This window comes from Cydia pomonella, chromosome 10, assembly GCF_033807575.1.
Source record: "Cydia pomonella isolate Wapato2018A chromosome 10, ilCydPomo1, whole genome shotgun sequence".
Lineage (NCBI taxonomy): Eukaryota > Metazoa > Arthropoda > Insecta > Lepidoptera > Tortricidae > Cydia > Cydia pomonella.
The window spans coordinates 16,553,598-16,568,379 of NC_084712.1; the positions used below are offsets into that span (position 1 = coordinate 16,553,598).

The 14,782-nt window shown below is 36.4% G+C and overlaps 1 protein-coding gene across 1 annotated transcript in view; it reads left to right on the forward strand.

Annotated features, from left to right (window-relative positions):
• The window catches only part of LOC133522300 (galactokinase-like), a 95,892-nt gene that overhangs the window by 67,586 nt on the left and 13,524 nt on the right, over positions 1–14,782 (forward strand). Inside the window, exon 7 of the mRNA XM_061857588.1 lies at positions 13,273–13,388. Coding sequence (XP_061713572.1) covers positions 13,273–13,388 — 116 coding nt within the window. The remainder of the gene's footprint in view (positions 1–13,272; positions 13,389–14,782) is intronic.

Sequence of the window (14,782 nt, forward strand, 5' to 3'; positions counted from 1 at the left end):
ACTGCATGTCGCATCTTGTTTCCTCCCAATTAGAAACATATATTTGTTCAACTTGCAGTGTCCCATCATTATTCTTGTCACTCACTGCATATGTGTTGTGTCTCTTGAGCCCTAGAAGCTCGTTAGCAGATTTGCTATTGAATCTTTTGATTAGAACTCTAGTCTATTATAGATGGATGGAACTGACGCCGATCCTATTTTAATAATGTGATATAAACTGAAATATAGTTTTGTCTTACGCTAGTACTAGTACAGTCAAGTGTAAAAATATGGGTGTACACATCTTACTCAAAAATATGTCCCATAGCATCTTATTCCAATGTACAAAGAGCGTAGTACCATATTTATGAGACGATTCTCTCGATATATATTTTTGCAGCTGACTGTACCCAAACGAAAAGGATAAGTACGGTGTTCTTTGTTCTTACTTATTGACAAGTTGTGTTTGCCAGACTGTAGATGTCATATACTGAAGGAAGTGTGACAAAGCCCTTCCAATGGAGGAGACCGGGTTTGAACCGGCGTATTCAGCTTACGCAGCTAATGCCCTGGATCTTTTGCGCTAGGATATCCTGTGCCCAGACAGGCCAGACCTTTAGTCCAGTGACGGAGTAGCCTAGAAGACGTTAGCCGCGTAAGCTGAAGAAGCCGCCGCCACTGGCGGGCTTTGTCACTTTATATTTAGTATCTATTTCAGTTTATAATTTAAAAATCAGAAATTAAAATATTTACTAATTTGATTGGTTCCAAAGTTAAATGTGTTACGGTTTTCATGTTATTTTGATTCGATCTTGAGTCATAAGATATCTCACGCACAGTACGCGCACCAATAAGATCGAGCCAAATGCCTCATGAAACGACTACCGATTGCATTGCTAACCCTGAACACCAATCAAGGGGCTCACGGTCAAGGTTGCATCAAAATAAGATGGAAACCATACATTAGAATCGACTTCCATCGGCTGAGCCAGAGATTCTATGAATCTATTTCGACCTAGCCCAAATGAAGTATGTATTATGAACGCAAGCAAGCTGAGTGATTAGGGACTGCGTAAATTCGAGCCCGGGGCTCGGGGGATGTCAAGGGTACCTAATCAACTTAATTAACTTGTTAAATGTCGCTGTTTCATGTTGAATGCCAAATGGGCGTAACTTTTGAATTAACTACGTACCGTCGTCGTCAGATATATCAAAGCGGCCAAGGTTTCCAAAAATATGTAAACGTGCACTTGATAATAGAGGCTATTTCCAGATGTTGGTGAACACTTAGGCCGCTCCCGTGAAAAGTCTTTAAAACCCCTAAGGGTTAACCTAGCCCCCCACGATGCCTTAACGCATGTCATAATTTTTTTTTTTAATTTGAGCTTTAATAACTGTCAATAGAGTTGAATATTATAACTACCACGATAAAGGGTTAAAGTGGTTTCACGTAATATTCTGTGATGTTGATGTACGAGCTCTTGCAACTCCAACTCGCACTTGACCGGTTTTTATTTAGCTTTGCCTACAGATTGGGGTTGAAACTTTTAATGTGTTTTACAGTTTCATCGTACACTTACATGTTTTACACTTAGTTTTAATAAGTTTCGATTCCAAGATTGTCATCTTGTCCCGGCTTTATGCCACGGCTCAAGGGTGCCTGTAGCTACTAACATTAGCTTTGATTTCCAGATGTTATTAAAGCCAAGGATACACTAGGGGACAAATGTCACGACACGTGTCGGTGACATAATAAGATGTACCTGGCGACATCGCGGACGTCAGGCGCAAGGCGGAAGGCGGAAGGCGCACGACTTCGCGAATCTTCGCCTCACATACTAGCGACATTGCACGACTTATGACACACACTGGCGACATGTGTTGCGCGATGTTGCCACTGTTGCCAGCAGACATGTCGACCGAAGTCCGGCAACGGCGCGTCGTGTCACTTCACTCGACGTCGCCGGCGACACGTGTCGCAAAACATTTGTCCTCTAGTGTATCCCAAGGATTAGGGCTCTCATTTAGATGGTGCGAGAACTCGCATGCGAGTTTCATTACATTGCGGTATTTGATCGGTCGACCGAAATGGTTGTAACCTCAATAGTCCGCAATGTAACTAAAATCGCATGCGAGTACGCGTGCGCGTCAAAGATGCGCCATTGTGTATCTGGGTTGTTGACAAAGTTAATTTTAATTACTCAATTTTCAAGTTTGTCGCCAAATATTGAATCGAGAAATGTAAACTTATTATTGTGCCCAATTGTTTGCTATAATCAATCATTCAGAAATTTCATTTAAATCCTCCATAAAACCAATTAGTTTTTAATATTTTAAAGGTCAGGGTTGTAAGTATTGATTGAAGTCCAAGTTCACGAACAAGCTTTCCGCTGATGTATTTTTTTTTTTTCAAACTTGACTAAAGCCGGACCTGAAATATATGATCATTGTCAAGAGGGCGCTGTTATTCTCATGTAGGTATAGGGCGAGTAAGCAAAATCTAAGTTAACTACTAATTTTAAAATTTATTTGTATGTAGAAGGTTCAGTATCACAATTATTATTATTATTAAATCCTTTATTTCAGGCAAAAAAACCCATAAAAGTGTTAGTATTACACAACATAACTTACAAGACTATTGTTAGTACATACAGAGATCACAAACACAGACATAACCGGATGAGCATAAAATAATAAAATGTCAATAACTTATCTCTACAATAATTTAAATTGTCCATTAAACAATATAACATAACAATTACAATTAAGATATTACAATTAAATGCATTAAATTAAATTTTGAAAATTATAAAATGTAGAGAATTAAAATTAAATTTCGTCAAATAATAATAATAATTAAAACATGTCACCAATCAAAATTTACAAAAGTAGTGTGAAGGCTGATCCATCTTTTTAACATGGGTGAGTCCCACCTGTCGGCAAACATCTTCAGAAGACTACTAGGGCTCCCCCGCATCCTTTCCCACAGTGCGGCGCAGCGCTTCCTCATGATCGCATGAAAACCATCAACCCCCGCCTCCGTAAACATGCCCGAAGCGCTGCACCTCCGATGAAGCCCCAGCAATGTTCTAAACGCGTTATTATATTGCACACGAAGTGCGCTGTACGTCCTCTGCGCATAATTGACCCAGAGATTGCAGGTGTAAAAGCACTGGCAGTATGCCCGAAAGAGCGTTAGCTTTACTTCTCTAGTACACTTTGCAAATCTCCGAGCCAACATATTGCAGCGGACGGACAGCGCCCTTCTCTCCCTATCTATATCCATGTTATCAGAGAGGTCTTCAGTGACCCAGTGGCCCAGATACTTAAAATGCTTAACTCGGCTTAAATGAGTGCCACATAGAGCAATTGGTGGCACAACCTCGTACGTCTTAGTACCGGCCTTGAAGATTAGGAATTCACTCTTCTTAGCATTATATCTGAGCCCATGGTCCACTGCATACCTCTCACAAACACCGAGCAAGTTTTGCAATGCGCCGAGAGATGGCGTGAGCAGCACCATGTCGTCTGCATAGCTGATATTGTTAATATAAACTCCATCCACCGAACACCCGACTTTGGTGCCGCTCAACTTCTCTATCAAACCGTTGATGTACAGGTTGAAAAGCCGGGGAGACGTAAGCCCCCCCTGTCTCACCCCGCACTCCAACCTGTACTCCTCCGAGAGAGCACCCGCCCATCTCACACAGTTTCTCTGGCTATGGTACCAGTATTTCAGGAGAGAGATTACCTCTGACGGTAGCCCTGCTATTTCCTCAACTTTTTGCCATAGGATTTTATATGAAACGAGGTCGAAGGCCTTAGATAAGTCCAGGACACATGCAAAGACTGGCGTTTTTCTAGATGTATAATATTGGACGGTACGCTTGAGACAGAGGATAGCACTCTCAGTTGAGAGGCCAGGCCTGAAACCGAATTGAGCATCATGTAGACTTAGGTGCTTTTCCAGCTGTTGATCAAGCAGAGCGTCCAGTATTTTAGCAATAATGTTAGCCAGAGAGATGGGTCTGTAATTATTGATGTCTGATGGATCTCCAGTTTTGTTTTTGACTATCGGAACTACTACTGTGTATATTAGCTCATCCGGTAGGTAACTATGGCTAATGCATAGATTATAGAACACAGCCAACACCCTCGCGAGATGACTCCCCGCGTGCTTAAGGTGCTCTACACTTAAACCGTCAGCACCAGGGGACTTGCCTCTTACCATGTTTCTAATCACAGAGGACACATCTTCGGCAGAGAATTTAACGGAAATCCCCTCATTTGGACTCCTCGCCAGGAACACGGGCGTGGTCGGCCCAAGAGGCGACTCCACTTTAAAATTATGTTTGAAGGCATTGGCGATGTCATACGGGTCATGTAGGCCGTGGACACTCACAGGTTGGCCGGGTTTAGGATTTAATTTATTTGTTGCCTTCCAAAATTTACCAAAATCTTTTTTTGTATGATGATCCGCAATTATGTCTAATTTAATTTGTTGTGCATTCTCTTGACAAAATTTTAATTTGGATTTAAAGAGTCTGCGAGATGAACACATACTGTTATAAATAGGTCCCCCACTAGGTTTCCCACAGGCGATCCAGTACAAAAAACAATCCCTAGCCTTCCTGTGAGCCTCCCCCACATGCCTATTCCAACCCGTTACATAATTGCGTTTCCTACGTTTAGGTTCTACATAACTAATCCTGGCACCTGTGCTCAGCACACTCACAATATCTTTATACATGTTTTTCAAAAGTAACTTATGATGTTCACAATTACAATTACAATACTCTCCGCTTTGATGGTAGCCGCTCAAACAATTTTCCACCCTCCGATAGAGAGTCGTTGGTTATTTGAGAAAATCTTTGTTGATGTTGTACAACCTCTAAAAATTTACCGATTTTTTTTTTTGCCGTATAATATTTTTTTATCAGTGAGAACAAGAATTCCAGCGAAGTCAGATGAAATTCGAAAATTTCAAAAAATTAAACACCCTACTCTGGGCTACCAAAATCGCTGCCAACTTGTCTTGGTTTGACTCTAGTATTTTGTGCAACAGGAACATAATTTTGGGTTCTTAACACGTTCCCTGTGTACCTAGGAACCAGAAATTGAGTCCTCACGTGCAATTTTGTGTTTTTGTAAATACCTTTTATACAGTATGTATGTTGATATTTAGGCATAAAAAAGATAGTCATGAAGACCGTTTTTCCTATTTTCCCATTTTTCCGAGTGCCCCACATGCGATGCACACACGTATGAGCTTCTAAACTGGTGCCCAAAATGTGATGCATGCACGTGCTAGCTCACTGCTCAGTGCACCACATGTCATTCATGCACGCTTCAAGGCAATTTGACGTTTCTCTCGATTGATGTTTTGGTTTTATCAACATGCCACGATCATCAAATGGCAATGTCCACTGGATTTAGGCCAGTCATGAAACCCAAGATTGTATTAGATTACAATCGCGGCAAGAAAGGCATTGATATAGCTGATCAGCTGGCAAGCTACAATTCGCCTGTACGCAAGACTTGTTTCTGATATAAAAAAAATTGCGGCTGATCTAATGTCCCTTGCAGTTGCTAATGCAATTTTAATCTACAAGGACATCAATGCTTACAAAAAAATGCCTCTTTTGTCAGGCCACGAGGAAATTATTAGTCATCTTCTTGGTATTAAAGATTCCGAACCTTCGGCTGGGCCATCGATTCAGTCTACCTTACCCCGCCGCCATGAACTGACCAAAACTCCAAGCCGTAACAATATTTTTTTCGAAAAAGTTGCATTGGGTGCTACAAATTAATGACTGAACAGGGTAGGACGCCTACAGAAGCTCGCAAAAGGGCGAAACAAACGGACACTGAGTGTTTGATGTGCAAGAAAGCATTGTGTCTTAGATGCTTCAATGCCTGCCATTAAAATAACAACCCCTTTGTTATTAGTTTTTTTTTTGCAAATGTGTTTGATTATTTCTTTATTTTAATTATCATGTGCAATAAGTGCAAATAATTTGTTTTATTTCTAATAAAAAATGACAATATTTTTTGTTTTATTTGTAACTGTCATAACCTGGCAACATTACATAAATGTCATCCGGACACACGTGTTTTTTGTCAAAGGGTTCATAGCCAGTATGTGCATACAAATAAAAAAGACCTAGCTCATACGTGTAAATTTTTGCAATGGTTTAAGTTTATATGGGGTCGTGCATCATTAGTGGTGCATGCACGTATCATATGTACCCTAAAATGCTACACATATGATGCATGCACAGGGAACGTGTTAAATTAAAGGGCCCTGGTTACAAAACGAGACGAGTTCGAGTTTTGTGAAGACAGGCACGCAGGGTTAGGGGGATAAAAAGATTTTTTTTAATATATTTAATCTGTTTATTAATTGTCACTAAGTTATATGAATTAAGAAGGTTATTATTATGTCAATGATTTTTTTAACAACAAGCTATTTACTTTATTATATAAAACTGATGATTTTTTAACATTTTATTCATATTGTGTATAATTCAAAAAAGTTGAATTTAATGATTTAATAGCCGATTAAGTATTTTTAACACAATTTTATATCGTCGCTGTATGCCGAATTATAATTGTTTCCGCGAAAACCCGTTTATAGTGAAAACGCGTTTTCTCTCGTTAAAATCAACTTTCCGAAACGCCTTGGTTAAAATGCGTTGTCACAAGATAAATCTAGTTTTCCAAAACAATTCAATTCAATTCAATTCAAATATACTTTATTCATGTAGGCCTAGCAACAAGCACTTATGAATAGTAAGACAGTATTACATATAATTATCTTAATCTAATTATCAGAGCAATTTATTGATGTTGTAAATATTATTCCATATATAATACTAATGAATATAATTCATACATCAAATTTAATACTAAAACTTTCACAAAATACAGTCATACAAAAAAAAAATGTATAAAAAATACTTGTCTAGATTGTTTCTAGAATAAATTCTAAATGTCAAACAAATATAATAAAAACAACAAAGGAAATACATGCATTGGAATATCCATTTCATCATCATTATTCAAATATAATAAATAATTAATCATTTCGAATCACAATTAATCCCACGTTGTTTTATCATTCATGTAGTCTTGTGTGGTATAATAAGCTTTAGAAATAAGTTTACGCTTTACATGACTCTTAAATTTATTAATTGGTAACTCAGTAATATGGTTTGGAAGTTTATTATAAAATCTCACACAATTACCCATGAATGATTTTTTAATTTTATGGAGCCGAGTGAAGGGCACGGCGAGCTTATGTTTATTTCTAGTATTAATATTATGAATGTCACAATTTTTCTTAAAATCGGCAATATTTTTATGCACATACAGAATATTCTCATAAATGTATTGACAGTGCACTGTCATGATGTCAATTTCCTTAAATTTATCTCTCAGTGAGTCTCTATGGTTCATTTTATATATTGCTCGAATAGCCCTCTTCTGCAGAACAAAAATGGTATTTATCTCTGAAGCACCACCCCACAGTAAAATACCATATGACATAATGCTATGGAAGTAACTAAAATATACTAATCGAGCTGTTTTGACATCCGTTAACTGACGGATTTTGCTTACTGCAAAAGCTGCAGAACTCAGTCTATTCGAAAGAGTAGCAATATGGGGACCCCACTGGAGTTTAGAATCTAAAGTTATACCAAGAAAAACTGTACTATCAACTAGTTCCAATTCCTCATCCTTCACAATGACACTTGTTTGTACATGCCTTACATTACTAGTGACAAACTTAATACATTTAGTCTTATTCTCATTTAACAATAAATTATTAACATTGAACCAATTTACTACTTTAGAAATAGCATCGTTTACATCATTGTAAGCTTGTTGCTGTCGTTTGACTTTGAAAATAAGTGAAGTGTCGTCTGCAAACAATACTATATCATGGTGGGTCTTTACAAGGAATGGCAAGTCATTTATGTAGATAAGGAACAGGAAAGGTCCCAATATTGACCCCTGTGGTACACCCATAGAGACCAATGACCCCGGTGATCGCTGTCCATTCACATCGACCCTTTGTATTCTACCATTTAAGTAGGACTTAAGTAAATCCAGTGCTGCTCCTCTAACTCCATAATAGTGTAGTTTCCTGATTAATGTTTCATGACAAACGCAGTCGAAGGCCTTAGACAAATCACAGAAGATACCTATAGCATCTCGTGACTCCTCCCAGGCATCGAAGATATGCTTAATTAGCTCAACACCAGCATCGGTTGTCGAGCGACCCCGTGTAAAACCAAACTGCTTATTATGCATTAAATTATTGACGTTAAAATGTCGTACTAATTGAGAAAGAATTAATTTTTCAAAAATCTTACTGAACGTTGGTAGCACAGATATCGGTCTAAAGTTAGTGGGGTCAGAGTTGCTACCCGATTTAAATAAAGGAGTTATTTTACTATGTTTCATTAAATCAGGAAACTCGCCGCAATCAACACTGTTGTTAAATATAATTACTAAGTCAGGCGCTATAATTTCTACTAAGGATTTGACAGCATGGACAGAGACTCCCCAGAGGTCATTCGTTTTTTTGACATTAACCGAATTAAACGCCTTTACTACATCAGAGGTACAAACACGTTCAAAATGAAAATCTCCACAACACTCTGGAGCGTTATCTTTTAATAGAGTAACAGCAGATGAGGGTGATGAATTTAAATCCTTAGTTGTGAAAACTGGTACGTCAGTGAAAAAAATTTCAAATTCTGTAGCTACTTCTAAATTGGAATCTATAATTTTGTTATCAATATTTAGTTTAAAATCATTCACTCTGTGTTTCGAGCGACCAGTCTCCACATTGATTACTTTCCAGGTTGCTTTAATAATGTTGGTACTATTTTTTATTCTTTGACTTAGATAATTTCGCTTAGCTATATGACAATTTATTTTAAAAATTTTCGAATATTGCTTGACATGTTCTTTAAATTCGTGTTAAACCGCCGTTCCTCATACAAGGCATACAGTGCACGTCTTCGTTGATGTAAGTCCGCAGTAGCCCACTCACTAAAAACTGATGCACCACTAACTACGACCGATTTTGAAGTAAATATCGCATTATAATGATCCATAAAAGTGTGAAAGAATGAATTATACATACTATTTGGACCCATATCGGAAGACAAAAAGGGTAGCGCCTGAACTAAACTTTGCTTCATTCTTTCTACGCGGTCCGAGGTTACTGGTACAAAAGTTATTTGTTTTCTCAAAGTATTTTTCCTTAATGTCTCAAATACCATTAATTGACCTAAGTGGTCTGATTCTAAATTACTGATAACTTTTTTAGTAATAGGAACAATATCAGTGAAAATATTATCTATACAGGTTGCACTAGTAGCAGTCACTCTAGTAGGCTCCATAAACATGTGGTTGAGATTACCAGATTTGAATAGATTCAACAATCTACAAGACATTGTTGAATTTTCCAAAATATTTACATTAAAGTCGCCGCATATAAATAATTTCTTACTAGAAGATGATATTTTAAGTAGCACAGAATCCATTACACTTTCAAATATTTCAAAATTACTTAATGGCGGCCTATACACACAGACAACAATAAATTGCTCCAATTCTACTGCACTTAGTTCTATAGTCCGTTCAACAGACATGGATACAATATCCTTACGTTCCTTAAATTTTAACTGACTATTTAATATAATTAACGACCCACCATGTATGGAACTAATTCTGGTGAACGAACTTCCCACCTGATGATTATTAAATTGAGGCATTAATTCATTATTTGTTAACCAATGTTCAGTAATACATAAAATATCAACATAAAAATCGTTCATAAAAAGTTCAATCTGTAAATCTTTTCCTCTAATACATTGAATGTTTTGATGCACCAGGTGGATATACTTTCCATGTTTACAGTATTTTTCATTATATTTATTTAAAACTAAATTGCCGAGACAGAATCTTTTGTCTTAACAGCTAGTTTAAATCATTGGTTATGACTGGAACCAATTCCAAGCTCACACTGGGCTGCTCAATAGGAGCAGAGTTGTCTGCCAAATTCTTGGCAGAAATGTCAAGTAAATAGGATAGCGATAAAGCTATTTGTCTCTTGTAATAATTTGAAAGGTAGCACTTACCTTTAGTCAAAAACACCATAGGCATATGGTATTTACTAACAAATTTGTTAGTGTCAATTATGATAAACTTACTACTATATGTACAAAGATTATATAGAGATATATTCAACTTATGTCTAATGTTATTTTCTGCCTCTGACATTTGCTCACAATAGGGGAATGTGAAAATAATAATTTCATGCACTGCAAGTGAATTTAACTGTTCAAAGTATTTAAGTAAATTATTTTTGTTCACATTTCCCCTATTACCCATAAGAATTAGCAGTGTTGTCTTAGAATTAATATTACTGTCATTTAAAATTTGTTTTAAGATATTTTCAAAGCTACTGTGAGGCAGACAATTGCTGATTGTACTAAGTCCCTTTAGGTGATAGTTTAAAAATGAGCTCATATTGCTCCCAATTTCATCACAATACATAATAATATTAGGTTTAGGTGTGCTTTGTTGTGGAGTGTGGAAGGAGCTATTATTATTTATTTGCTGTTGTGGTAAACTGTCACACAGGCTTGGATCGAGTACACTGGTCAACAAATGTCCAGTCGCTTGCTTACATGCACATGACTGGGCATTGGTCAGCGACTCAAACCGCTCTGAATTGTGCTTAATCTGGGATATTAAATCATCCATGGCTAAAGAATATTCATGAATCACCTTTTTCGAACTCTCATTTATTGTTTCTAGGGATTGTATAGAATCCTCCAAACTCTGAACTTTTGATTTTAAAATCTGTGTGTCAGTTTCATACTGTAGTTTACTATGTTCTAATTGAACAGAATACAAGTCTAACTTATCCACTAAATTAACATTAATTTTACAAAATCTCAATTTCTTAAAAAAACAATTTATTCATTTTTGATAATCTCTGGTTTTTTTTAATCATTCTATTTAATTTAATATATTTTTTGAGTTTGTTTCCGCTGCAATTTACTAGTCTTGTGGTGGATTCATTGATTAAATCTATACTAACAACAGGGTTTTCAATTGGAGCGGCAACCAACTGTGAGTCGGGCCGGACCAGTTCCTCGAATAAGTTTTGAGTGTGTGCCGCTGCAGCAATATTTTGGGCCTCCTGCAGCTCGTAGATTTGCTCGTGGGCGTCGTGCAGTGCTCTCTCTAATGAGTTGATGTCTGTCAAGGCCTGTTCATATGCTGCACTACACTCAGTAAACTTGTCAACCGTCTCCTGGAGCCGGGCCCGCTCTGAATTTACATCATTGTAAACATTTTCTAAAGAACATAGTTCCTTCTTTAACTTCTCTATACTATTAAGTGATAATAATAGTTCCTTTTCACTATCCTCTCTTTCACTAAGCAATTGAGCACACAATTCCTTGGATTTTTTTAATTCCAGCAAGGTAATTTGGAGTTTGTCAGCCTCCTGCTGGCGAACCGCTGCAGCTGCTCTGCGAGTTAGCATTATAAATGTATTTTATAGTAGGATAGACCCAAAACAAACCAGGGAATTGCTTACTCAAGCTAAGCGATATTACGAGCGTACTTACATGAAATAGTGACGTTTCACTATGCCTACACTGTGTTCTGACTCTGTACAATGATTTACTACGCTGTAATACAAACAAAATTGGTAATAAATAGCGATAAAAACATAGAAAATATACCGAGACGAACACAAATTTAAATTTATAACCTACAACGGCTACAAATTTAAGATATTACAAGACACTTGTAAACGTCACTAAAGCACTTCACTTATTATGTATACATTAAAATTAACACTAAAACTATTTAATTCACACCAAAATGGCTTAATATTACATGAAATATAATTAAATATAGAATAATTAAAAGGGACCTAGCAAAATCAGCTGCTGATTCTTTGACAGCCAGGGTTGCCATCCATCCAACGCCTCGGTGAAAGCTTTTATGCATCATGAAACAAAATTTTACAAAATTTATTACAGAACACCGGTGAATTGCCTGTATGTAGGTAATTTCCCGTTTCGAAGTACTTAACTTACCCAAGTTCTCAAGCGTAGGCGGGAGTGGGCGGATTACTAATAATAGTAATAATTGTAGACTTAATTTCATTTGTTATTATATCTACGCAATCGCGGCGGAGCTAAATGCAGCAATAGGGGTGTTTCATCTATCAACATGAAATTGTAAATGTGTGTTATCTATTTAGCGTTTACCATAAAAAATCGAATTTAATATTATTTTGTTATAAAAAATGATATTTATTTTTAAAATCAGATTTTAAATTGTAGTTTTATTATATGTTTGTCACGTGATCAAAAACGCCGACCACCATTTTTTGAGTGACGTCACTATACTCGTAGCTATAAAATATATACTCTGGTAGGTGCTATGCTATAGCAGATACAAGTGTTAAATTTGTAACAACGGCGAATTTGCACTAAACTTATTATTATACGAGTACATACCAGCACTTACAGATAAACCTTACGTGCTAATAGTGTTGTTAGTATCATTTTCATGTGATTGTACAGTCTAATATTATATTCTATCAAATTTTTAATTACGTATTATATTAATATGTCATTATGAAATTACATTAAGTTGTCATCATTATGTATGTCACATTAATAACTAATTTTTATATTAACAAATATTACAGTACAAATAATCCAAACAAAATTTCGACCAATCATCAATTCATCATTTCACAGTAAAAAATAAATTCACACTAACAAAATAAATACATCATTTTGACGTTTCTTTGTTACTGTACTGCTATTAAACGTCACAAGAATGGCGGTTGCCTTTTTGACACGAACATTTATCGTTAAAATTTTAAACAATTTGGCTTTTCATATAGAGATATCAATTTCAGGAAATAATAATACCAGTTGGCTTTCGAAGTTATCGGAACATTTATAAATATAATATATTTTTTTAGAATATTGTGATTTGATTTATAGCTGTCTTTTATGTACAATATGCAAGTAGATTTGGGAGTGTATCTGGGTGGGCTAGTGAGTGTTGGTGAGATTGTGTGTGAGATTTTATTTATTGAAACTACTTAGCCAAATTAGATGAATCAGGTGTCAATTATATCAATCGATCCGTTTTTATAGCTCAGTGAAGAAGTACTTAAATAATTTTAAATAGGAGGAGTATTAGGAAAATTGTCTAACTTTTGCTTGTTTTCAGATCTGAGACGAAATAAATGCGACATAGATGTGATAAAGCGGGCGCAACACGTTGTCGAAGAGATACGCCGCACCGAGGAGTGCGCTAAGAGCTTGCGGGTTGGGGACTTGGAGCGTGTAAGGACCCTTAAGGCAGGATTCCACCAGTCTGCGGCATAATGAGGCGCACAGTGCCGCACACTGGTGGAATTCCGCCGTTACAGTTATTTTAATTAAATTTTCTAAGTCAATTGTGAACATGATTACCGATTGTTTACTGAACAGATTGTAGGGGTAATATTCTGTAAAAATGGATATACTAGAGTAAATTTTAGAAATGTATCTATATTTGTAATAGTTATCTGGGATGTCAGATACTTTTGGCGCGTTATTTCATCCGCTACTATTGATGCTGACTGTACCATAGAGCTAATTTGATGATGGAGACATGGCCTTGGGAATAGGGAATGCTAACCGGTTAACCGGTTACCCGGTAATTTGACCAATATTACAGTCGGTAAAATACCGGTAATTTCCAGCCGTAACCGGGAATTTACCGAACGTTGTATAGGCAAATAAAATAGTAACAACCTGTTGAATTAGACCATCTATGTCTTCGTACTTACAAAAAAAACAATTACTACGGTTTACGATTACGAAGAGACACTTAAAATACTTACTTTTCTGCATCTTATGATCTCGTCGGAGTAGGAACTAGGAAGCAATGTTTTGTGACAAATGAGTGGTCGCTAATCCCTCGCCCTTTCCCTTCTCGCCACACCTACCCGATCCGTCTTACTATGTTCAGTGTCCTTTGTTTTAGTCTGTAGTGTCAGACAAGTGTGGAATGCGAAAGAACATTTTCTACCGCTGGTTACTTATGTTCAAGATATCGTTAACGAATGTCTAAGCAACGTTCTATATTTTATATATAATTAACAGAATGATCTGATGATGACATGTTCCTGATTCCAACTCCTATCTTAGGAGCCCGGTAACGATTTTAGAGCAAAAAATTTAAATTGAAAGATTTAGTCGTTGTAATTGGACACCTTTTGTTACGTAATATCTAAATAACAAGTATTGGTTTCTATTAGCACGTTTTTTCATCTTGCCTTTTAATAATGAGGTCGCAAGCGTGCGTCCCCGGTAATAGGTGACAAGAAGGGATAGTTTTTAAAAATTCATATAAATTATGGTAGTAAATTATACAAAATGATGTATAAGAACAGTTTCGGCAAATGTTGTAGATTGTTTAAGTATCAAAATTACGTTGAAATTAAGTCAATTTTCAGAGAAATGCTCACTTGTTTTGAAGTAATTTCTGGAGAAAATTGATTTCGTCTAACTTTCATTTACACTACTTCAAATTTATAGTAACAAAAATGTAGTTTATTAAAGTTGAAGTACAGGATATGTGTAATACAAAATTACCATTTTTAGCAGTCCAAACTTAACGAAATTTACAAATAAGATCGACAAAATCACTGCTTTTCGCGCGTTTACCTAAACGTCCATCAGAAAAAAAATCA